The sequence below is a fragment of the Hibiscus syriacus genome, unplaced genomic scaffold (assembly GCF_006381635.1).
Source record: "Hibiscus syriacus cultivar Baekdansim isolate YM2019G1 unplaced genomic scaffold, ASM638163v2 tig00117040_pilon, whole genome shotgun sequence".
Classification (NCBI taxonomy): domain Eukaryota; kingdom Viridiplantae; phylum Streptophyta; class Magnoliopsida; order Malvales; family Malvaceae; genus Hibiscus; species Hibiscus syriacus.
Genome location: NW_024063535.1, coordinates 575,839 through 603,059, shown reverse-complemented (window position 1 = coordinate 603,059; position 27,221 = coordinate 575,839). Strand labels below are relative to the sequence as shown.

The 27,221-nt window shown below is 33.8% G+C and overlaps 5 protein-coding genes across 5 annotated transcripts; 3 read left to right on the top strand and 2 right to left on the bottom strand.

The window, feature by feature from the left end:
• Positions 1-72: 72 nt before the first annotated feature.
• LOC120197038 (protein STABILIZED1-like) lies at positions 73-3,489 on the top strand. The gene has a single exon (XM_039198679.1). The coding sequence runs from the start codon at positions 99-101 to the stop codon at positions 3,201-3,203; it is 3,105 nt and encodes a 1,034-aa protein (XP_039054610.1). The 5' UTR covers positions 73-98; the 3' UTR covers positions 3,204-3,489.
• Positions 3,490-7,017: 3,528 nt separating this feature from the next.
• LOC120197057 (ethylene-responsive transcription factor ERF054-like) lies at positions 7,018-8,290 on the bottom strand. Its single transcript, XM_039198690.1, has one exon. The coding sequence runs from the start codon at positions 8,227-8,229 to the stop codon at positions 7,018-7,020; it is 1,212 nt and encodes a 403-aa protein (XP_039054621.1). The 5' UTR covers positions 8,230-8,290.
• A 6,370-nt stretch (positions 8,291-14,660) lies between these two features.
• LOC120197033 (NDR1/HIN1-like protein 13) lies at positions 14,661-15,248 on the bottom strand. Its single transcript, XM_039198675.1, has one exon. The coding sequence runs from the start codon at positions 15,246-15,248 to the stop codon at positions 14,661-14,663; it is 588 nt and encodes a 195-aa protein (XP_039054606.1).
• Positions 15,249-16,610: 1,362 nt separating this feature from the next.
• Positions 16,611-16,970, top strand: LOC120197032 (protein EPIDERMAL PATTERNING FACTOR 1-like). Its single transcript, XM_039198674.1, has one exon. The coding sequence runs from the start codon at positions 16,611-16,613 to the stop codon at positions 16,968-16,970; it is 360 nt and encodes a 119-aa protein (XP_039054605.1).
• A 1,314-nt stretch (positions 16,971-18,284) lies between these two features.
• LOC120197064 (xanthohumol 4-O-methyltransferase-like) lies at positions 18,285-19,901 on the top strand. Its single transcript, XM_039198699.1, has 2 exons — positions 18,285-19,061; positions 19,539-19,901. The coding sequence occupies exons 1-2, from the start codon at positions 18,291-18,293 to the stop codon at positions 19,842-19,844; spliced, it is 1,077 nt and encodes a 358-aa protein (XP_039054630.1). The 5' UTR covers positions 18,285-18,290; the 3' UTR covers positions 19,845-19,901.
• Positions 19,902-27,221: the final 7,320 nt, after the last annotated feature.

Genomic DNA, 27,221 nt, shown 5'->3' with positions numbered 1-27,221 from the left:
AATCTTCGATCACACACACACACACATATATATATATATATATATATATAGATAAGCTATCGGAATAGAAGGAAAGAGCCAATTCCGAATAGAAGACAATGGTGTTCATCGCATCCCCAAATTCCAAAACCATTTCCCTAAATCTAAACCCTAAAACCACCACTCTACTTTCCCTTCAACAATCCATTCAACGCCACACCCAAATCCCAATTTATCACCAACACCTACTCCTTTCTCCGAATTCCCGTTCTTCCATTGCCGATTCCCCGAATCCCGATTCCGTCCTCCTCTCCGAACTCCGCATTACCCCTTACACCACCTTATTCCTCCATGTTCCCCTCCGTGGTGGCACCCAACCTGGCCCCAGCGGTGCCGCCGTTCCCAAGCAGCGCCTAGACTTTCTCAACTCCAAGCCTCCTGCTAACTATGTTGCTGGTTTGGGTCGTGGTGCGACCGGGTTCACCACCAGATCCGATATTGGTCCGGCCCGTGCTGCTCCTGACTTACCCGACCGGTCCGCTACAACTATTGGTGGGGCTGCGGCGCCTTCTGGCGTTGGCCGTGGCCGGGGGAAGCCGGGTGAGGAGGAAGAAGACGATGAAGGGGAGGATAAGGGTTACGATGAGAATCAGAAATTCGATGAATTTGAAGGCAACGATGTGGGTCTTTTTGCCTCTGCGGAATATGATGAAGATGATAAAGAAGCTGACGCTGTTTGGGAAGCCATTGATAAGAGGATGGACTCGAGGAGAAAGGATCGAAGGGAGGCGAGACTGAAGGAAGAAATCGAGAAATACCGAGCGTCGAACCCTAAAATTACGGAGCAGTTCGCGGACTTGAAGAGAAAGTTGCATACTTTGTCAACTGAGGAGTGGGAGAGTATTCCAGAGATCGGGGATTATTCATTAAGGAATAAGAAAAGAAGGTTTGAGAGTTTTGTTCCGGTCCCGGATACTCTTTTGGAGAAGGCGAGGCAGGAACAAGAGCATGTTACGGCTTTGGACCCGAAGAGCAGAGCTGCGGGTGGGACAGAAACTCCGTGGTCTCAAACCCCTGTGACCGATTTAACTGCTGTTGGTGAAGGAAGAGGTACTGTATTGTCTTTGAAGTTAGATAGATTATCGGATTCTGTTTCAGGTTTAACTGTTGTGGATCCAAAAGGGTATTTGACTGATCTGAAAAGTATGAAGATTACTAGTGATGCTGAGATTTCGGATATTAAAAAAGCCAGATTGTTGTTGAAGAGTGTTACACAGACGAATCCGAAACATCCACCTGGCTGGATTGCGGCTGCAAGGTTGGAGGAAGTGGCTGGGAAGATCCATATTGCTAGGCAGTTGATTCAGAAAGGGTGCGAGGAGTGTCCCAAGAATGAAGATGTCTGGTTGGAGGCTTGTAGGCTTGCAAGCCCAGATGAGGCCAAGGCTGTGATTGCTAAGGGGGTGAAATCTATTCCCAATTCAGTGAAGTTGTGGCTGCAGGCTGCAAAATTAGAACATGATGATGTGAATAAGAGCAGGGTTTTGAGAAGGGGTTTGGAGCACATACCGGATTCGGTAAGGTTATGGAAGGCGGTTGTGGAGCTCGCAAATGAGAAGGATGCAGCGACATTGCTTGAAAGGGCCGTGGAGTGCTGTCCTTTGCACGTGGAGTTGTGGTTGGCGCTTGCCAGGTTGAAGGATTATGATAAAGCTAAGAAAGTGCTTAATAGGGCAAGGGAGAAGTTGCCTAAAGAGCCTGCTATATGGATTACGGCTGCAAAGCTGGAGGAAGCTAATGGGAACATTCCTATGGTGGGAAAGATTATTGAGAGGTGTATAAGAGCATTGCAAAGAGAAGGATTTGTTATTGATAGGGAGGCTTGGATGAAGGAGGCTGAGGCTGCTGAGAGAGCTGGGTCTGTTGCCACGTGCCAGGCAATAATTCGAAATACAATTGGGATTGGAGTGGAGGAAGAGGATAGGAAGAGAACTTGGGTGGCTGATGCCGAGGAATGCAAGAAAAGGGGTTCAATTGAGACTGCTAGAGCTATCTATGCTCATGCTCTTACCGTGTTCTTGACAAAGAAGAGCATTTGGTTGAAAGCAGCGCAGCTGGAGAAGAGCCATGGGACTAGGGAATCGCTTGATGCTCTTCTTCGTAAAGCAGTTACATATCGGCCACAGGCTGAGGTTCTTTGGCTTATGGGTGCCAAAGAGAAATGGCTTGCTGGGGATGTGCCTGCTGCTCGAGCTATCCTTCAAGAAGCATATGCTGCCATACCAAATTCAGAGGAGATATGGCTTGCTGCATTTAAGCTGGAGTTTGAAAACCATGAGCCTGAGAGAGCAAGAATACTTCTTGCTAAGGCTCGTGAGAGAGGAGGCACTGAGAGAGTATGGATGAAATCAGCCATTGTGGAGAGAGAATTGGGGAACACTGAAGAAGAGAGGAGGTTGCTTGATGAAGGATTGAAGCAATTCCCATCATTCTTTAAACTGTGGTTGATGCTTGGGCAGCTTGAGGAACGGCTTGATAACTTAGAAAAGGCCAAGGGAGTTTATGAATCAGGTTTAAAGCATTGCCCAAGTTGTATACCACTATGGGTTTCTCTTGCCACACTTGAAGAGAAAATGAATGGGATTGCTAAGGCTCGAGCTGTGCTCACACTGGCAAGGAAGAGGAACCCACAACAACCTGAACTCTGGCTTGCTGCCATACGAGCCGAGGCAAGACATGGCTACAAGAAGGAAGCAGATATCTTAATGGCAAAGGCATTGCAGGAATGTCCAAATAGTGGTATATTGTGGGCAGCATCTATTGAGATGGTTCCAAGGCCTCAACGTAAAACCAAGAGCATGGATGCCCTTAAGAAATGTGATCATGATCCCCATGTTATTGCCGCGGTGGCCAAGTTATTTTGGCATGATAGGAAGGTGGATAAAGCTAGGACTTGGCTCAATAGGGCTGTGACTCTTGCTCCAGATATTGGTGATTTCTGGGCATTGTACTACAAATTTGAACTTCAGCATGGTAGTGAGGAGAACCAGAAAGATGTGATGAAAAGGTGTGCTGCTGCAGAACCGAAGCATGGTGAGAAATGGCAAGCTATTTCAAAGGCTGTGGAGAACTCTCACCAGCTTACTGAAGCCATTTTAAAGAAAGTAGTGGTTGCATTGGGCAAGGAAGAGAGTGCTGCGGAAAACAATGGAAAACAACAGTAAACACTAATTACTTTAAAGGTTATAGATTCTAATAGTTGCTCTTGTACTGAGGGTATTGCCCAATTCGAGAAAATTTGATTTTTCAATAAACTAGGACAGCTGAATCAATTTTGAAGCATGTTTTCTTTGGTTTTGGGCATTACGGTGAAAACTATGTTCTACTTTAGCATGTATACTAGCGTATTGAATCAATTCTGATGCGTGTTCTCTTTACTTTTTGGGCATGTACTGTGAAAATAATGTTATAGAATGATGCTTTAGCATGTATACTGGAGTATTGCCTCATTTTACTTATCATTTTGTCTAGAGATATAACGTTATGATCAATTTAGGTGTTTGGTTTGCTGTGGATATTAACTTTTGTTTAGCTGGATTCCTGATTGTCATATTAGAACGACCTCTGAATGCTCTTCATATGTCACCATAGGTCTGATCTGATGACAGTTCAAAATTATCATTAGGATGTACTACTGACTCTTGCAAAGTTTAGTGTATATAATAAATATGTAAATGTCAAGAATGAACTTTGAAATGCGTATGCTATAACCTTCATTATGTAGTGCGGTACTCATACCATCCATGTTGGAGTTAGATCCCGAATTTTTTGCTGTTGAAACTAGAAAAAAAGCATCAATCTCGTATGTTTTGGTTGAAGGGGAAAAAGTGAGGGTTTTTTTTTTTTGTATTGTGTTATTTAGCACAATTCACTACGTTATCAAAATTTTAAAAATAACTGTAAAACATATATATATATATATATATATGTCGTTTGTTGGTGAGACCACGTATATATATGTAGTTTGTTGATGAGAACAAGTTTGGTTTGTCGATTGTTGTTGGTTTATCTCTCTTGAATTGGGTTGAGAGTAACGGACGTAGAAAGATGATTGTTGACAAGTGTTTTTGTATTGTAGAGGGGTGGATGAGGAGGAAGACAGGGAAGGGTGGTTGTTAAGGGAGCTAACACTCCTTCAATTGTCTAGAGGAGTATTTATAATGATCTTTAGTGTACGTGTCAGTCACAGAATTGTTATTATTATTTGTAGGTCAGTAGGTTAGGAAGATCTGTTTATTAGACTCTAGATTTTGTTCTAGCAGATTAAGTGAGTCTGTCAGGGGCTTGTCTGTGCGTTAGAGTGGACAAGAAGTCTAGGTTTTAAGAGATATAGGTAAGTCGAAGGTTTTTGGAATTCAATCTCCATAGGTATACATTTTCTCTTTATGGTGCATATTTGAGCCAAATCAACGAGCTAGTTTTCGAACGAATCTGAGTTATTGTTCCAACTCCGGTAAACACTTTTATTTTGCGTCACTCAAGCTGCCTTGTTTGGTTTACATACAATGTCAACATTAACCAGTTTACACGATAACGTATATGTTGACAATGGTCTAACCAGTTGTCTTTGGACGCTGGCCTCCCTGCTTTCTTTGGATATTGGCATAAAACTTATGCGAACCGTCTTAATATTGTGCTTGGAGCTATCATGTATGTCGGCAATAATTTCACATCTCTCTGTTAACATGAAAACCATAAATGGGTGGAGACAGAAGGATTTGCCTGTCACCTGAGTGGCAGCCAGGGGAGAAGTTAACTTCAGTCTTGAAATGGGATGAGAATGAAACATGGAAAAGACTTGTCTACTTAAGACAAGAAGACCATTGGCTTTGGACTATCAATGTCAGATCGTATTCTCCAATGAGATATTTTAAGTCTTGGATAGGTTATGTTCGTTTTCTTACATTTTTCATCGGGTCGGGTATTGCCATTTGAAATCTTCACTGCCTTTTGGCAACAATCAGACCCAGGCATAAACTATATGGTAAAACTATTTGATCATTGAACTTTCATTTTTTTTTAATTCTGACGCTAAATAAAAATAGTCTAGCAAATGATCTACTTTTTTTTATTAGTGTGAAAGTTATGTATTGTTCATCTTATTTTTCTCTTCTTTTTTCCTTTTTCCCATTTCTTCATCATTTTAGAGATTCCATCATCTTCTCTAATCTCGCTCCTGCTCCTACCTCCATTTCTCACCATCAAGTCTCAACAATTATCCTTAAATAATATTTTCCATTATTTTTAAATTTTTTGACCACTTCACAAAATAAAAACAACAACCATCTACAACAACGAAAAGAAAATATCAGAAAGTAGTAATTAGAATAAAAAGAGAGAAAAAGAAACAAAAATTGTTTTTAACTTTGGTGGATCTCCAAAGATCATAACCTCTTAAAGATTCCAATGATAGATAAATTCCACTCGAGGTGAAGAGTGACATATCTTCTTAGAGGTTTCATTCCTTGAAAGACAAAGATTGAAGAATAGGAAACCAACATGTTTAATATTAGATTTATGGAATTTGAGGTGTATTTTAAGTAAATGAGTATTGAATTTGAAAGAATATTTTGAGACTTATCAAACGTTGATGGTTTACATTAATAAAAACAATAAACGATATAGTGATCAATCGTGATTAACAATAGATTAAATTTGGGCTTATTAGGGAATAAGGAGAGAGAAGAACGAAACGATATTATTTTGATATAGTTTATGTTTTAACAATCAAATGATCAAAATAAGAATAATATTAAAATTAAGTCCAAACTTTTTAAAAGTTTGAAGAACAAAATAAGAATAAAATAAAAGTAATTTATCTAATTTATATTGGTGAGACTGCTAAAATGATCATCCAACTCAATTGGTAGAGCACAAGGTTTTTAATATTGGGGTCGTGGGATTGAGTCCCACGGAAGACATTTCATAATTCGGAGGTCTCTTACGAAAACTGTTATCAACCTGGCGTTGGGGACAACCTACTATTCTACCTCCCATTACTCTCATTATATATGAGAATAAGGGTCAATTAATTTTTATTTTTATATCGGTGAGACTGCTAGAGACGAAGGAGCTGGCAGATGCTTGGGTCTCCTAAATAGTAAAATTTTATCTTTAATCGCAATAAAATTTAAAATTATTTTCAATCTCTCAAAAATAATAGAGTTCAATTTAACACTATAACAAATGTATAATTCTAAAGTAAAACAACAATGGTATTTATATTTTAATTTTTAAAAATGTTTTAATTTGATGTTGCTCTCTAAAAAATGTTTTCCGATTTCGTCGATGTGAAAATATCTTCCCCAAAATATTGGAGAAATCAGTGATGGAAAGCAACTAACTGTAATTTTATCTAAAAACTGGCACTCATGCCACTTCCATGTTTGTCTTTTATTTGTCCATCTCTTTCATCATATCAGACGGGTCATCATTACAATGCCGTCGCAAATAAGAAATGCAAGCATGATCTCATGGGCAGGTGACAGGTCCCACCTTTCACCTCGGATATTGTAATAATTAAATATGGGATTAGTATGTCGGTTAATTACATACGTTGCTTTGCATTGCCGAAATTTTAACAATCAAGTTTAAGATTTCATCATCGTTACCGATTGAAAATTCGATATAATTAACATCGAAAATGTGTAGAAACAGAAATTGGTTCCATGCTCGGAGCAGAAAAAGGAAAGCAGGAGATCAGAGACCCTGCAATCTGTAAAATTACATGAAAACACATGCACTTAACACCAGTAGGGAGCATGGTAATTAACTTGGAATTACATTATCTAGTGATATATTGGATGAATACTACTAGGACCACATCACATTCTGCAACAACAAGAAGCTGAAATGGCAAAGGAATCACAGGTTGGATTGTTGAAAAAGAGAGGAATTAAATGAAAGCTTAGTGGTACTCAGAGACTGGTTTTCTGAAAAATTCTGAAACCAGTGCATGGTTCCACGGCAAGCTGGACTCTATTCATCTTTCCAGAAAAAGGGTTTCATTGGACCAGAAGGAGGAGGAGGAGAAGAAGAAGCGGAGCTATGTTGTTGTTGTTGTTGCTGGTTTTGATTGGAGAAAGGAAGATTTGAGGGCAAAAGAAGATTGTTTGTGGTATCTAAATCATCCCACACTGGACTAGCAGGACCCCAACCTGCTGGGATTGTATTGAACAAAGCTTCTGCCATATCACCCCACACCAATTCCTGAGAACCTGAACAACCCTCTACTGTCATCTGCACCTCGTCACTGGCTGTCGCATCACTACACCCCATCGAGTAGTCGGTGATCGGATTGTCTCCTTGAGGCAGTGGTGGCATCGTTTCCATTTTCGGTTCCTGTTCTTGCTTTGATCTTTCATGAGGAGTGTGTGGTGAAGAAACTGCTGAGATTGGGGTAGTGGAGAATGTATCTTTTTCCTTGTTGAGGAAAAGTTCAGGGAAATTGAGCTTTGCATTCTCTCCTCTCAACTTGAACGCCTCACGATCGTAGGCTAAGGCTGCATCTTCGGCTGTATCGAATGTGCCAAGCCAAAGGCGAGCCCTGTTACGAGGAAGGCGAATTTCGGCTACCCATTTGCCCCAATGCCTCTGCCTCACGCCTCGGTAGAGCTTGGTAGTATGTATAGGCTGCTGCTGCCCCAATCTACACATGCTCATCATCTTCCCTCTCGGACTCAAATTCAGTGCATTGGTCCAGTACAGCAGAAGTTGCTGTTGCCGCTGAGGCGATACCGATGTTTCTGCAGCATAAAATGGCCGATAAACAAACCCTTGTTGTTGCTGATTTTGCTGCGAAGAGCGGAACATCGGCATACGAGTTGGAGTATTTCCATATTGTTGAGGAAAGTAAACTGGCTGCTGAGATGCATCGAAAGCGAAAGGAAAAACAAGTTTAGAAGATGGGAAAGAAGAAGAAGGAGGAGAACTAGCGGAAACAGGGGAGGATGAAGAGAACGAAGACGAAGAAGCAGCGGATTGGATCGGGTGGTGACGTTCAGGGATACATATCTTCTTGAGAGGTCTTTGTGAAATGGAAGCTTCATCAAAAACAGGCTTCCATTGCCGCCTCTCAAACCCAGAATCAAGATCCTTTCCTTTGTCAGCCTCTTGGAATGTTGTTGTCATCTTCTCTGTTTCATCGACCACACCCTTGTTGGATTGGCCACTATTCTTCGTTTCAGCCATAGATGCTGATGATCACTGGCCTCCCCTCTCCCCTTAAATAAATAAAACACCGATAAGTTCTAAGAAAATAAGTATAATAATGAAAATACTCGTCTCAAAATGCATATAGCAAGAATAGAAATGAAGGAGGAAGATTATCATTGGAACCCATATTTAAATATGGTAGGACTAAAAAATGCAAGATCGAATTTTGGAGCCTTAAATGTTGATTTGGACTTTGTACTGCATATTTTCTTTGTGTTTTTTTAAATATTTTAAAAAAATTAGAATTAAGATGATTTAATTTAATTCTATTGATATTATTAGAAATTAAATTAAATTTGATATATTTTATTAGACTAATCAGAAATAAATATTTTATATCTTCTGAGAATATTTTTCACAAACAACTAATTCTTCGTCAATAAAATTCTCCATGCTCTAAGCAACATCTTCAAAATTCTTCAAATATATCACATAGTTTTCAGAAATCAATCCACCATCAAAATCACTCTTCCGAGTTCATACTCCTTAGTTTCATATATGATATTTGACATATTCGAATTTGATAGTTGACAATTATATTTGCATAGTCTGTCAACCTATTAATAGGCATGATGATCCTAGGCTTGACACCCGTCATCCGATACTCGAAGTATTTTCACCTAAAGGAAATATTGAAAGAATAAACTATATCATCTATATTATTTATCTCATATCCCACATCATCTTTCTCTCACATAGAGTTATCGATTAATGATCATATTTACACCAAGTATGATATTTCATCCCAATTAAAAAAATGAACCACAAACAATCGATACAATCTGTTTAATATTATCAAAAAAATTAAAACTAATATCTTGTTAAAGTGTGTAATAAGAACCAATTTCATCCATTTCCATGGACCATAACTAAATTAAGATATTTTCAAAATTTTATTTCTTTGGAGACTGTGCATATTCATATTAATGTTGACTTCCTGAGATAACTTGAAAGATTAATACTCCCAAAGCTAAAAAAAATAGCCCACATATAAATAAAGGCTAAACCAGAAAGTAATAAAAATAAGGCTACCAATAGGACTCCCTCGTGACTATAATCTATGGAGAAGCAATTAATTTCTCTCCTTCTATCCAACATGTTTAGGGTAGACGAGAAAATTTATTTTCTAGAAGATTGAAAATAAAGGGCTCCAAATATATGATTTAATTTTAATAACTCAATTCATCAGTGTAAAATTTATCGAATTCCGAAAATCTTCATTTTATATTTAAATAATTTTTACGTAAGATATGAGAATCTATGTTAAGAGTACGAATTTTTAAAAAAATATTAAATTTTGAAATATGTGAAATTATAAATTTTTAAGAGATATGAAATTAGATTGTTAATAAAAATATAAAAAAAATACATAAACTAAATGAAGCTTTGAAATTTGTAGTAGGTCCGACCACACTCTCAAATGCCCCCTTTGATCCATCTTTATTCTTACAATTTTATCAATTTTAAAATTAAATAACTTAATTACATAATTTCATCTTGGTTCCGTGGTCGATAACATTACCGTATAAGTAGAGCCATAATCAACCTATACCACCCAATGGAACAATCTCTAACCGATGCATTTTCGAGGGATACGGAGGGTGTTATCTAATGGATAAAGTCATGCAAATCGTCTGTCGGTTGTTTACATGCACTGAAGACCAATACCAATGGCGTTTTTCATCCAATATCAGATGATGATCGAGTAAAACGGACGACGTTTAAAACGCCAGCTTTTTCATTCAATACTTTCTTGCAGAAAGTAAAGACCTATTCATACGGGAGGCTAAGAAGTATTTGTCAGATTAACTTGCGTTTGAAAACTAGTACCAGAAAAGGCTCGTACATTCCACCTTTTTTTCAAAGATTTTTCCTCTGATATGTTCAAACATGAATGTTTCGAGATAAATGAAGAGTGACAAATGACATTAAATGGTGTCTTTATGTATATTTTTTTATATTCTAAAGGGAATATAAGGTAATCTTTGTTTAAATTTTCTTTTATCGTTGACAATGCAAACATATCATGTAAATACGACTATTCGAATTCGAATTCAAATATTCTAACTTGAATAATATTTTTTTTATCACTAAATTTATTTAATGTGTTCATTTATTAAAATGTGCAGAAACAGTTAACTGTTGTGTGCCATACACGTTAGGTCTTCACTTTCGGTGGCAAGGAAGGGGGTTGAGCATACCAAAAGAAGGAAAAGGTAAATGGTGAGTGTGGATCCATATCAGTCGTCAAAAAAGTCCCGAGAAATTAAGGGTGTCCTTCAAAAGTCGGTGCAAGTCGGCTCCTACCCAATCATCTACTCCCACATCATCATTTTCGCTTCCACGATGGCTATCAAAGCTCTATAATTTTGAAAACCTTGGCCGATTAGCAAAAATATCTTTTTACTCGAAATCAAACATGAAATTTAAAATAAATTTATTAAAATATATATTAGATTACGACTAAGCCTGGGGTCTATCACATCATCTTGTAGGGGGCAGGTGCAGTACCACTCAACTGTTCTTAAATATATAAGAAAGTTCTGTAAGAATACCACAAGTCCACAAGCAAACAGCACCATGTTTGAATCAAAACATCATTTTCTTCATTGCATGATAACTACTCTCCTTGGGATAGGTTCATGAATCTTTGTATGAATTCGATTTGGATATGAAATATAATCTTATTTAATTAATGTTAATTTGATTTAATTTAAAACTTCTTCACATAAATTTAAAAGTATTAATTGATTAAACTACTTTTAATATCTTGATAAAAAATTTAATTAAAAAACCTTATTTAAATTTCAACAAGCAAATGAATTCATTAAATAATCTTAATAGTTAAAAAATGTGTTATTTCTCAAAAGATAAAATTATGCTCGAATAATAACATTTACAAGATATATGTACATCGATAATAATTTTTAAAATAATAATTTATAAACGCTCAAACTAGTCATGAAAAATACTATTTAAGTTTTGGAACAATATATGTGTCGTAAGGTTTGAAATGTAATATATATTTTTATATTACTATTTGTATTTAATTTACTTTAAATCAAATATCATAAAAATACATTATATAAATAATTTTTTTAATTTAATTTATTAATTTATAATATTAAAATTTGAACTCTTAATTTTATTAAAAAAATTAATATCTAATACCACTAGATCAACTTATAAATAATATATTATTTTATTTCTGAATATCTTATTTATTAAAATAATAAAAAAATGAATATAAAATTAATAATCTAAGAGTTATTGTGTTATATCATCAAAAATAAATATTGAATATTTATATTCAAATTTATTTATTTATTAAAATCTTCAAATTTTATGATTTTGGTCTTTCAAATTACCACACGATATTTTAGAGAAGTCAATGACATAAAATAAATTTATTAATATGTAATTTGGAGAGTATAATCATGATATGTAACTTTACATATTTACCTTAATTTTTATTTAGGTCTTCATAAATTAAAAATTAATTATTTTAGTATTTACATATATTCAACCTATACATTATTTGACAATAAATATTAATAACATAGATTTATTACTTGTTATATATATTGTAACTTGTATTCATAAACAATAATATCCTTAAATGTTTCATACATTATCTATTAATTTTTAATATACGATTATTCACGACAATAATAATTATAATTGATAAACTAATATTATGCATGGATATAATCATATAGTAATGTAATTAAAATCGATAAAAAGTATAGAATAATGAATGGGATCATAATGGTATGAAAGAAAATCTTGAGGCAATCAAGTTGAAGTACATATGGGGGACAGAGGGGGACATCCTTATGTCCCTTTGATCCCAAGCAAGCAATCAGCCACCAACATAACATATCTTTTCTTCTTTGGACACAGACAACTTTCATGAATGTGTCACATACAATATCTAATGCTCTTTCGGCACCAAAAGTCTTTAGGGGACGGAAACATGCATGCAAGTGTGTTCCGAATTATAGGGCACTTTTCCCATCTTTTGATTCACAAATATCAAATTTGTTTTGACAAGGAAGCATCACCGTCTATGTCTCTTTCACTTGATTTCCTTCTTCTTTTGAGATATTGGGAAAAAAAATTAGCTGACCCTCATTCCCATAAGTAATGCATCCGTGAGACTCGATCCTACGACCCTAAAATTAAGAGCCTTGTGCTCTACCAACTGAGCTGGTCATTTCTTTCTTTTTGAGATATTGGGAAATGGTTCTAAAAGAACATTTTCATTATGTCGTTGGAAGTCATTATATTACAACTTCTTTTTAAATGGTTGTTTATATGCACTACTCAAGATTCATTTTCCATTGGAAAAAGACTATCAAAGGAAAAGATTTATATATGAGAATTGTATATCAATATTTAAATTTGTATTTACTATAATTAATAATTAGAGATGAATATGAGCCAGGTCGAGTTTTTGGTCAACCTAACTCTGATCCGAGTAGTACACTCCATCACCTATCACCTAGCTCAATTCGGGTTTAAGAAGGCTCTACTTGACCTATAATCTAATCCAAATTTTAGGGGTAAAAACTCGCATATGACTGACTTGGCCCGATATATATATATATATAATTTTTATTTTTTATTAAGTATAATAATGAGTCAATTAAAAAAATAAAAAGATGAATATTAGTTATTGCAATTATCCCTAAATACTTGAGAGATAAATTATATTATTATCTTGAATAAGGTATTTTCACATATTCATCCCAATTAATAATAGTCAATTATATATTCAGAAAGTTTGTATAATTATTTTTTATAGAAGGTGCTAGTTTTATTAAAAATAAAAAATATCTAATGAATGTTTACATCCACAATCGTAAACCGAACACATAATAAAGACATTTTCTTATCATCAATAACACAAAAACTAGTCACTTAAGATCACACAATGACCATAAAAGGAAAAAGTTAAAAAATCTAACCAAACAAACTCGAATAAAAGGTAGATAAGAACATATCTGACTGCATCGACAAACGAACCATAAAAATGAATCAAGTTATTTAAATACCAACGAAAAACTGTAAATCAGAGTTGAGCGACGTGAGAAAATTATCCACGAATACAAATCGTGTATCTGAATCTAATCCAAGGATCCCAAAGCAGGAAATAATAACATGATAACAAATAAGCGCAATTGTGACGATGTTAAATATAAACCTGAGAAAAAGGATAAATAAAAAAACAAAACGATCGAAAACGTGCTAAAAGACTAAGGAAAATGTGCCATAAAGGCAAAGAAAAACATCTCATAAAGGTAGATTTATTAAAAATTAAAAAAAAAACAAAGATATAATATAATAAAATAAAGGAAAAAAAAATGAATATCGACGGTTAGTGTCCACACTAAGACTGATGTCATCGCTGGTCACAAAGATGAAGAAGAAAAGAGACTAACAACGATAAGGAAAAAAGAAGTTTTCTTGGTACAATTAAAATGGGTAAAACACACAAATGATCCTTCGACTATATGATACTGCTTTGTTAAGTCTCTCAACTATTAAAAGTTATAAAATGGTAACCCAACTATTCATTACGTTCCAAACTCATCCTTTTTGTTATATAATTAATGGTCATCTATGTTGGACATTAACATGTTAACTGAGATATGATAATCGTTTGAGATTATGAGATAATATTTTATCATATCTCAGTCAACATGTTAATGTTCAGCTCATTCTGTCGTTAATTTTTTAACGAAAAAGGATGAGTTTGGAACATAATGAATAGTCAGTGATCATTTTTTTACTTTTAATAGTCGGGACTCAACAAAACAACTCCCTATAATCTAGGAACCACTTGTTTAATTCACCCAATTAAAATGAAAATTCAAAACCTTCATTCTAAAATTATATTAATTTAGATTAAAAATCTTTACTTTTATAAACTTATAATTAAATGATTTATTTATTTTTTATTTATTGTCAGTTCATCTTATCCTTATAATCTTAAAATTTCATATAAATTATGAATAAAGAAAAAAATCATTTTCTTGTTATCCTATAAATACAATATGTGCGTACGTTAAAGCAATCAAAGAAAATTCACATGCAGTAGAGGTGTAATTGATTTTCTTACTTTTCATTAATGAATTTAGTTTATATGAATGAATTTAACCAATTTGGTTAAATTAGATTACAAGAAGTTGAATTCGGGGGGATAAATCCAGATTATAATAATAATAAAAACAATACAGTACACGACAAACTATAAAATACATCTTTATTATACGTATGTTTTCTTGCATCTGGGAACTGGAAAACAACGTAAAACGAATCAAAGAAATGAAAGACATTGCTTCAACTAATCTCCTCTCAATCAAAATTCAGGCTGAAAACAAAACAAGAGAGGAGATATGGTCTTAGGCCATTTCATGCTTAATCCCACATTTCTTATTAAAAATCTTGGTTTTTTTATCTGAATTCAAACTGTCAATGACTAAGATGCACTTCATCTTCGTCTCCATCTTTCTCCAATTAATTCCTTCAATCACAAATATTATGGACATTTCTATCTCTATATCTAATGGGATTCTCCCCTCCATCTGGTCTCTTTCCAGTGAGTCCTGGAAACTTTGGCTCACTTCAGTCTTCCCTTCCAATGACGTGTTCACCGTCGTAGTGTTCTTCGTCGGTTGCAAGAAAGGTGGGATCGAACCAGAACAGATCTTTGTCTCCCAATACTCGACATCGATGGAGTTTTCCTTGCCATACCTCAGCTCGATTTTGCTGTTGGTGTTGATTGCCTGGACGGAAACGGCGATGTCGGTTTCGAGGATATTGCCATGGATATCGAATTTCTTCACCTCGAAATCCTTGAGTTCATAGATAGGCCTTTCGGGTTGGTAATATACGAGAAAGAAGATGGATATTGCAAAAGCGGCGAGAATCAAACACACAAGACAGTTATAGCAGCAGCATATACAACGTAGGCAACCGCTGGATCCCATGTTCTCCGGTTGACTATCTCTGGGTAGTAGTCAACCTCCTATTCGTGTTCGTCCGTTCTGTGTTACGAATTATGTTACGAACAAGACGACAAAACATGGGAGATGCCCCGTCTCCCGTCTCCCTTTTCTGGTTCCACGATGGAACATGGGGAGAAGATAAGGAAGACGAGGTTGGGGATTTGCCCCCGTTGATTAAGGACAATGTTGCAATATGTATGGATGTTAACCAATTTGCACCAAAATATGTGGATGTCATTTGTACAAATTGTAATCAGCCTTCAACAAGCCCAAACTGGCTTGGTGTCTTCTATCCATCACTTTTTGTTAAGCTGCTAAATCAACATTACGTTCAATTAGCTGTTCATAAAACGTTCGTTTATTAAATTAAAGAAACAAGTATAGACAAATTTTTTATATTCATTTAATAACTTAGTTCGTTTATATTCTTGAAAATACTCATTTGGAAGCTTGTTTATTGACGTCTCATTTAAAAGCTTGTTTATCGACTCGGTTATAATATTGTTTATTCAAATTTTCTTTTTCTTTTATTCTTTTACATTTTAAATATTGGAGAATACAATGACTAAATTGAACTCAAGGTGAAATTGGAGTACAAACTGTGAAGCTTAAGGAGTTAAAAGACTAGTGATATAATTTTATCATTTCTAAACATATAAATGAAAATGTTCGATAACACTAAACGAACATGTTCGTGAACATTAGATAAATATGTTCGTGAATAATAAATAAATAAACGTGAACACAATATTAAAACTTTAGACGAACATGAACGAACATCTTAAAAAAAACAAAAGAACAGGAATACAACCATATCATTTTGACCTAGGTTCATTTACACCATTAGTTTTAGTCCACTCGCTTGTTCTCATTGCGGAACAAATCTGCAAACATTAATGGCAGTCACATAAGATCCTCAGTACCAAATTTATTAGCTGCAACATCATTAATCAAGCATAAAACCAGTGTAACTAATAAAAATACCTTCCCAAATCTTCACAACATTCATTTATTGTTTCATGTTTGGCCGAGCAAATATGGAAAGTCAGGATTCACGCAAAAACGAACACTTCCGATTTCAGTATTATTACAAGTGCCACCACAGGCTTTGAAGACTCCTGTGAGTCTCCGTGAGCAAAACTCTCTTCTTCGGCCCTTCCCCTTCCACCTTCTTTCATGTGACTTTTCTCTCATGGCAATCCATCTTTCCATACTTTTGCCTGTGATTTGCTTCAATATCCCTTCTCTTTAATCCACCCTTTTTAAATATGGCTCCTCCATTTCACCATTTTCCCTCATATCCAGTACCCTTTTTTCCCACTTGCAATAATATAATCGAAAGCCATGAAACCTTCTGTTTGTGTTGCTGCAATTCTGGTTTTTCTCTTGTGTGCTCCTGTTTTCACGTCTGCAAGGCGGCTACAAACACGTACCGATCATGGTGAACCAAGAACAAGAGAAGGGTTGATATCGGAACCGAGTTCGTACCGGAGAAGAAGCAGGCCGATGATGTTGAAAAGAAAAAGAGCAGACACACTACAGGTTGCAGGATCGAGATTGCCTGACTGCTCACACGCATGCGGGTCGTGCACACCTTGCAGACTAGTTATAGTGAGTTTTGTATGTGCGTCGCAGCAAGAAGCCGAAACATGTCCTATGGCTTACAAGTGCATGTGTAACAAGAAGTCTTACCCGGTTCCATGAAAATTTCCACTTTATCTCTCTCTAGTTTTTCGTTTTGTATTATACTGAGGTTGTCCATCATGCTTTTGTAATCAAACAGAGTTTATGTTTTATTCTGAGTTTTGCAATCGCCTCAACTTCATGCTGACGTATATTATTAAGAGTATTATGTTACTGAAATAAATTACACGGTTAGTATCAAAATTATTATTTTTATTTTGTTTTAGTATTTAAATTTTATTTTTTTTAAAATTATATCTAATATTTAGTTTATGTTTCAATTTGGTACCCACTGTTAAAAATTTAACAGTGAGACGTGTCATCATAAGGTGATGTCACATCATCAGTGAAGAAAATAAAAAATATTATGTTAGCAGTTCTATTAATTTTTTAACGATGGGACATAATTGAAACATAAACTAAACGTTAGATATGATTTAAAAATATAAAGTTTGAGTACCAAAACATAACAAAAGTAACAGTTTGGATATTAAACGTGTAGTTTACCTTTTTTTTATAGTAAATATGATGCATATACGTTTCAAAATAATTTTTTTGGGGTCAAAATCCATGTTAAAATTCACAGATTAGCATACCTTTGCATAACATGTGTTTTAATTTTAATTGATTTTGTTCATAATATTATCAAAAGGACTTGGTCCTGCATACTTTTATAGATTTCATGTAATAAATAATCTTCATCCCAAAAGAAATTGTTTTTCTCAGTTCTTTAATATATAAATATTAAGACTTTTTCTTTTGACAAATGGATTAATAGAGTTATAATATCGTTAATGAACACATTTATTGATTATCGTTGTATTGTATATATCGAAAAGAACAAACTTTATAATCTTGTTAAAAAAATACATAAGATACTTTGTAATCAAGATATCTTATTAAAAATTTTCATAATATATAATATATTTTATATAGCTATTGTGGTACATCTTTTAAGTCTTATTCGGAAGTCATATTTTACTGTTATTTTTTAATCAATAGAGAGTTAAAGGTTTTTCAAAATCTGTATAATCGTATATTCTATAGATAATTATAATCCTTCGAGATGATCTAACAGATTCATATGATCTATTAAAATCAAATATAATATTTTTTTATTTTTTTCTTATCCAATAATTTAGAAAGATGAAAAACTAAAAGTTTTATTGGATATTAATTTTCAAAGATGATGGGCGAATTTGACATTTAAGCCCAATCTAGAATAATAAAAACATAAAATCAACAGTTATATAAGAAAATCCTCCGATTTTATTCCTCTCCACTTCATTATATATTTACTTATTTCGAATAAAAATGAGTTCACAAGAAAAGGAGAGACAAATGGCATCAATAGAATTAGATGAAGCAACGCTACAGGGACAAGTGGAGATATGGCGGTCCTTGTTGATCTTTGCGGATTCTATGGCGCTTAAGTCTGCTGTCGAGCTCCGCATAGCCGACATAATACACTCTCACGGTGGCGCCATCACTCTGTCACAAATAGCTTCATGCATTAACGGCGGCAGCGGCACGTCTTCGCCGGACATCACCACCCTTGCTCGCATAATGAGATTGCTCGTCCGTCGAAAGATTTTTACCGTCCACCACCCTTCAGATGGTGGAGATCCCGTGTACGACCTGACTCACTCATCAAGATGGATCCTACACGACTCGGAGCAAACCCTGGCGCCCTTGGTACTGCTGGAGAACCATCCGTTGCTAATGGCTCCTTGGCACTGCTTTAGCCAATGCGTTCAGGAAGGTGGCATCGCCTTCAAGAAAGCTCACGGGCGTGAGATATGGGATATGGCTTCGGAGAACCCCGAATTAAACCTGCTTTTTAACGACGGTATGGCGTGTACATCAAAGTTCATCACCAGAGCAATCTTGTCGGGGTACAAAGAAGGGTTGAGCTCGATTGGATCATTGGTTGACGTTGGTGGTGGAACGGGAAGCTTGATATCTGAGATTGTCAAAGCGTATCCTTACATCAAAGGAGTTAACTTCGATTTGCAGCATGTCATCTCGACGGCGCCACCATACGATGGGGTCAGCCATATTGGCGGCGATATGTTTCAGGCCATTCCAAGTGCTGATGCGGTCATTATGAAGGTACCTACGTTAGTCTCTCGAAGTTTTTAATGTAGTTATGTAGATCTTATAACATTTATAGTATAAAATCATAACTATATATATCAAAATTCTCTCAACATTGTTTTTATAATAAGATTTAAACATAAAGTTTTTCTTGAGAAATATTAAATTTTTATCATTCTACTTGTTATGACTCTATTTTTGCTAGTAACTATATGCATGATTTAACATCACACCTGCACCCCCTATAATTGGAGTGCACAAAATCAGCTCAATGGGGTCCTTATTTATAGGTAAAAGAATTATTGGAGAAAAGAAGTTAAACTAATTTCTCTTTAGGTTAAATATCATTTTCAAGCAACCGACACAACATTTGGTCTTTTCAAACATCTGCCTCAACTTCAACTATTGTACAGTATTGAAATCACGCCGTGAAATTAATGATGATGAGAAGAGAGAGTTTGGACACTGTTGTTTTTGTGTTTTGTTTTGCAGTGGATATTGCATGACTGGGGTGATGAAGATTGCATACAGATATTAAAGAATTGCAGGAAAGCAATTCCAAGAGGGAAAGGCAAAGTGATCATCGTTGAGGTTGTCTTGAAACCGGACGGAAACGGACTGTACGACGACTTGGGATTCGTTCTCGACCTAGTGATGATTGCTCATACCAGGTGTGGAAAGGAGAGAACGGAGGTGGAGTGGAAGAGAATATTGGAACAAGGAGGTTTCTCTCGCTACAACATCATCGACATTCCAGCCTTGACTTCCATCATCGAGGCGTATCCTGATGATTACTAGGCTGTTTAGCATAATGCCAGCAATGGGGTGATTTAGTAACATAAATTAAATAAATCGATGTGATTATATCACATCCAGAGTCGGCTCTTGGGAGAACAGTATGAGTTCCCTTCCAAGTCTCACTTTCAATCTTCGAAAAATAATAAAAGTAATATATTTAATAATGTTATAAATTAGTGATTGTTGGTTATTATTTTAATTTTATTTAAAGTCTTTTTTAATAAATAAAAAACAATATGTCTAATAAAATTTAATTATATTTTTATAATTTATTAATAAAATAGTAAATTAATCTAATATTATGAAATATATTTTTATTCTATAAAAGTCCATTTTAGAATTTTGATTTTAAAATTATTCCAAGAAGACTCTAGTTACATCTCATCTTATATATCTTTCCCTATTCCCAAGACATTAAACTTTAATAAGTGTATAAAATACTTAGATGAATTGAATGAATAATGTACATATTGATTTAGATAAATATTACACGTGTCACTAAGTTTTTGAAATAAACCTACTTTAAATATATAAAAAGATTTGGTCAAATATAAGACTTGAAACATGATCACAGTGATCAACAATGTCAAAATAAATGTATTTTATATATACACGCATTCCTGATCAACTGTATACGTCTTGAAACATTAATTGTCAATAAAATATTGAAATAAAATTTATTTTAAACATACAACCATTTTTTTGGTTAAGAAAATATAGACACTAAGATATTGAAATAAATATGCTTTAAATATATCCATATAGTTTGGGTCAAATATAAGACTTGAAAACATTATCACTAAGACATTAAATAGAGTAATTTCTTCGGTGCATTGGGATTCCTTTGATTCTTTTATTCAAACAAAATTTTATCCACACGAATCAAGCTAATTCAATAGTTAAAGGGATAATTATTATTATAGAGGTCACATATTTGAGTACTAGAGACTACAAATGTATTTGAGCTTTTATTGTTAAAAGGTTGAGAATCTTTAGAACATATACTATATTATAATCACCCTAGATTAATAAATAAAAATTTCATCCATAAGTCGAATAAATTTAGATGAATGCATTCCACAACCAAATCTCATAACTTATCCGTTCGCCTTTGAGACTAACTGAATAATTATCAATTTTTAAAGTTTACTTTTAATTTTTCTTAAATTTGGTGAATTTTTTAATATGAACTTATTATTAAAATGTATAAATAATTAAAATAGCTTTTGATGTAATCTGGCTCAGTTTTAACCCCAAAACTATTCCCTCAAATCAGATTGCAAAACCTAAATACCTCAAATATTTCCCCCAAATTGTTTCAACCCTAATCGTCACCCCCAATTCCTCGTCGTTCAGCAACCTCCGGTCGGCCGTGGTATTCATCGCCACCATCGCTAGCTCCGGCGTCCAACCGTGACCAAACCCCAATCGAGGAATCACACCGATTGACAGTAAATCTTAGCAAAATAAGGGGAGATGTTCGATCAACCCCTCACCGCTCCTCCATCTCCACTCGTCGGTGAGCAACATCGACCATCCCTGGTGAAGCGTCATTGAATCCCGATCAAAACCCCTCTAGTAGTGCGTTGAAAGCCCTCGTCGTTTGGAAGAGATCGAAGTTTCACCGGAAAACCAAAGTGCCACCTTGGTTTTTCGTCATTTTTTCTGTTTTAGTCACTGTTGCATCGCTGTGTCACCACCATGAGACTCCAGAGTCATTAATCTATCGATCTGGAAATTTTTATCACCGTCTGATAACCAGAGCCACCACATGCGCCGCTTCCTACGCGTGGGTATCGTCTGTCAACCAGGGGAGTCTGTTGACCGGCTAAACTAGTTGGAAAAATTTGGACAGGTTATATCGAGTCGAGAAGATCCATTGACCATGTGTTGACTACTTACTGACCGTTGAGCAACCGTCGACTTTTTCCGGGAACACTTATCATGATGTTTTTTGACGTCCTGAGTCCTTTTTTAGGTCTGTTCCACCAAATTTGAACCTGGTAAGTTGTTTTTCACTGATTAACCTCTCGATTCGAACCATTTTTTTCAATTAAGTTCTGTTTCTGATGTAATTTCTGTTTATATGTATTCGAGATATTATTGGACATTGGATTCAAGTTTGAGAACAATCGAATATAGTTTAAATGTTCGATCGGGGTAGCTCGAGAATCGATGTAATACTTTACTACCCTATTAATGCTTTATGGTACATGTTGGTATTGCTAAATGCATGGATGAATATGTTTGGTCTCATATGTATAATTAATTATTTCTAAACTCAATCCGAATGCGGTAAAAAATAAGTAACTAAATAAAACTCTGATGGCTCCTATAAGAAATTAGAATATTGATAAGGAACAATTCTAAGTTCCGTGATTAACCAGTGAAGTGTTTAACCTCATAATCCTTAAATTTGATTACTCTTGTTAAAATTGAAATACCGAAAGTACTTAGATAAGAAATTATGGAATACCCTTGAGAGGCAAAAATAGCCTGGATTGACCTCGATTGAGAAAGTAACATGTGAGTTCGTATTTAATCCAATAAATTATTGATTTAACTGTTAAGTTCTTGTTTTTGTTCGAAATTTTTTATTATCAGCTCGTAAACTCCAAGAAGGCTCTAGAATCAAATTTTTTGATTTATGAGCAAGCACTCGAAGACTAACTTATCCAAAGTACTCTTCTTGTCAAGATTGTTCGAAATGACTGAAACAATTAACAAGTTTGAATTAAATGAAAAGACTGGATTGGATGAAAATAATGAAATACCATGAATGCTGAAATGACTGAAATACCCCTAAAACCTTGAATTACTTAAATTATTTTCTCATGATACGTACATGCCAGTAATCAAGTCATTGCTGAGTTTTTTTGCCACTAAATTGGCATTGGAAGTGTCTTCGTAGGCAAGTTGGGTGAGTTTGGTGATATAGATAGTGGAATTTAACTCGCTGGTAGTTTTAATTTGGTTTCAAAAACTATTCTATCATCATATCGATTGGTGGTCGTCTTTATTAGAAATCGATGGTCGGTTAATAGATCGATATGGTTCTTTTCGTTCTGGTTTCGAGGTCCTGTATTAAGATGGCCGAATGGTCGACATATTTTGGGGTGTAGAGAGAGGAGTTGTTTCATAGTTTGGTGGTAATCAATTTATAGTGTTATCTCAATTGCAGGTGTGATTGCTGGTATAGAAGTGTACTGTTGATTTTCATTATGTGGTTTAGGAGTGGTGGGTGCAGCAAGTGTTGAAGTTTGTTCCCGATTTAATCTGTTTGGTTGTTTGAATCGTTAGTTTGCATTTTGTTGCAAGTTTTGGTTTGTCCGAACTGCATGTACTCTTTTTCTCCATTTAAGACTATGGATGTTTTTTAATGAAGCATATAATTTAGATTGATCTTGTTCGATATTAATAAAGTTCTTTTGCCGAACAAAAAAACAAAAAAACAAAAATATATATACATATACAATATTAATATTTCATTAATAAACTAACATCACTACAATTCAATTACAACTTATCATCGATGATTACGAGTGTCTATCAATATGTAGTATTATCCCATATATAAAGACTATTTATAATATAATATCAAGTCGGACTGAATAAAATTTTGTTCACCATAAAATCGAAACCAACCTGATTATATTCTTAAAAAAAATTGACTCGACCCGATCTAAAATCAACTTTTTAAAATGAAAAATTGATCTGACCAAATCGAATCAAATTAAAATTCATCAAATTCGAATTAGATTACCTATCCGTATTTTAGATTTCAACGCTGCTACTAAATTCCTTTCAAATGCACAAGACGTTATATTTTAAAATAAACTTATTATTTTAATTATCATCATTGAAAGAAATCACAGCAATAGCACATAACAAATTGAAAAGAGAAGGCAAAAATATCTTTGGCAACCTTATTATCTTTGGACACCTTCTCGATTCTCAAAGTATTAACCCAATTGAGAAACGAGTCAAACAATATTAGGTGTCCCAACCATCGAATTCGTTAATACTTTTGCATTCGATTTGTCAAAATTGAAGAAATTTTGAAAGGTTAAGACTATTTGATGTAGACATTTGACCTACGACGAAGAGAAGTATTAAAAAGTTAATAAATATGATTGAATTGATATAGCTTTACACCCCAAATTAATAATTCTATTCACTAAATGATATAATTTATTATTAATGTTAATATCATCTAATTAATCTATTATCTTTCCAAATATATATACACCCCAAATACATATTTCTAGATTGTTCATTTCTAGATTTTTGATCCTGAAGTTCATTCTCATCTACTATTCTTGTTTGATAATTCATGATAAGGATATTGCGTCAGCATTTCATGTTTTTTCTGTTTAATTCTTTAGTTTGCTTTGAAAATTCTTACGTGGTAAGTGGTTCTTATATGTTTAGAATAATTATTTTCCTTATTTTTGAATATTACGATTCCAAGTTTTTGCACGAAAAAGAGATTTGACTTAGATTTTTTGTGAAATGTTGACAACTTCATTATACGAGATTATCAAGACTTTGAAAATAATAGCAAAGATTAATGAAATAAATCTTTTAATGTTTGGTTGGGTTTGTCGGGGTGCTTATAGAGCAAATCGATTGTAAGTTTGATAGTGTTTGATTCGTTTTCGTTAAAACTTTTTATTGCTCGACTCGACTCATTGTTCGATAAACTTATTAAATTTTTTTCTCAACTCATGCTCGTTAAAAAATTTTGTTGTTCGACTCGTTGCTCGTTAAACTCACAATTTTTTTGGATAAGATAATTAGAGTTTGATTTTTGGGTGTAGTAAATTAATAATTATTAATTACTAATTTAATATTTTTCTTAGTATTTATTGAAAATTAATATATTAGTAAATGAGTAGTAATTATTAATTAATAATTTAATATCCTTCTTTTTTCGGTAGAATGGCATGTATTCGAAGAGAAAAAAATACACGGAAGTATTATCATAATTTAACATCTTTCTTATTATCTATTAGTAAATTAATAATTGTTATTCAGAGTTTTTGTAATGTATAATTTTTAAGGTAAAACAATAAAAAAATAATGAACTGTTTGCGAATTTATTGAATCGAATTAGACCTTACTCGACTCAACTCGTTAAGATTTCGAGTCGAGTTCGAATTTAAATCAAGTCAACTAAATTCAAACATTAACTGAGTTTAGTTCGAATTAAATTCGACTAACTCACGACTTACTAAACTCATTAAACACCCATTGTGTCGGTGTATGTTGCCCTAATTTACAACGTGGACAAAGTTATATATTTTAGGGTAAAGTATATAAATGGTCATTAAATTTTTCAGATGCTTGCATTTAGGTCCTCAACTTTTAAAACTTACAATACAATCACCAAACATTTAGTTCGTTTGCAATATGGTCTCCGACGTAACGACCGTTTCACTGCCGTTAAGGTAAATTATATAAATGGTCATTGAACTTTTCATACACTTGCATTTAGGTCCCCCACCTTTTAAAACTTGCAACACTGTTATCAATTACATTCTAAACCCTAAAATCCAAAATGTTTCAATTACATTCTAAACCTCAAATTCCAAAATACTTCAATTACATGCCCAACCCCAAGTTCATAATCCATTCTCAAAATCTGTCATAACAAATTGAAATTGAAGCAACAACCCTAAACCCTCAAAATATAACTATTTCGAAAAATTTAACCAACTATAAGTGAACAATAAGTGATTATATTGGGTTTAGGGTTATGTTGGACCTAAATACTCAATTCAGTTTATAAAATAGTTGACTCGAATTTTTTTCGATTTGAGTTTATAAAATTTAAATCAAGTTGAATTGTGAATTTTTGAGTTTATGTTTAAATCTAATTATAAATATTTATCATATTATAATATTATTTGATTCTAATTCAATTCAGTTTATAAAATAGATGACTCGAAATTTTTTCGATTTGAGTTTATAAAATTTAAATCAAGTCGAATTGAATTGAATTTTCGAGTTTCTGTTTAAATTTAATTATAAATATTTACAATACTATAATATTAATTGATTCTAATTTAAATAATTTTTTAACCACATACAATACATATATTTTTTTTCATATTTTTTCCATATGTGATATACATATATTATACAAAGTCAAGGGACTTGACTCAAACTTAAAAATTAATCTAATAATTACTAAAAAAATTTGAGATATTCAAGTTGTATTTTACAACTCGATTTTTGACTTGAAATTTTTTTAAGTTAAGTTTATAAAATTACAACTCAAAGTCAATTTGTATCAAATTTTTGAATCAATTAAAGTTGAAAAATATTTTTTTTCGAATCGAATTGAGTATTGTTCACTTATAGTTGGTTAAATCTAACTTTTAAATCCTAAACCCAACATAATCACTTATTGTTATGGACTAAATATTGTTGATTATGTTGGGTTAATTGGGGGAAACCTACTATCTTACCTCCCCCTTACCCCATTACATATGAGAACAAGGGACAACTTAATTTTTTGAGGGTTTATGGTTGTTGCTTCAAGTTTAGTTTGTTATGGAAGATTTTGAGAATGGATTATGAATTTGAGGTTGGGCGTGTAATTGAAGTATTTTGGAATTTGAGGTTTATAATATAATTGAAACATTTTGGAATTTGGGGTTTAGAATGTAATTGATGGCTTTGTTTCAAGTTTTAAAAGTTGGGGGACCTAAATGCAAGCACCTGAAAAGTTAGTGACCATTTATATAATTTACCCTAACGGGTGTGAAACGGCCGTTACGTCGGGGATCATATTGCAAACAAATTAAATGTTTGGTGACTGTATTGCAAGTTTTAAAATTTGGGAGACTTAAATACAAACACCTGAAAAGTTCAGTGACCATTTGTATACTTTACCCTATATTTTATTGCTACATCACTATGAGCAAAATTACTTTAAAGAAATAACTTCTACTGTTACATAATAACTTTTCTTATTTTCTTTATTATTTCATTGTTACATGCTAGTGTTGATATTTTCATTTTTTTAACAACCTCTTGCTTGTCGCATTGAGTCTCAATAATTTAGCACCGATTCCTACGAAGCAGAAAGCCACTAAAATTTTTAAGTACTACTAAAAATAAAAATGCGGATTTGATATATAAAAAACCAAAATTTAAATAATAAAAACATAAAATCAATATTTATATAAGTAAATCCCCAATTTTATTCCTCTCCACTCCATTATATATTTACTTGTTTCTAGTGAAAATGAGTTAACAACAGAATTTGAGGAAGCAACGCTACAAGGCCAAGCGGAGATATGGCGGTTCATGTTCAGCTATGTGGATTCAATGGCGCTTAAGTCTGCTATCGAACTCCGCATAGCCGAC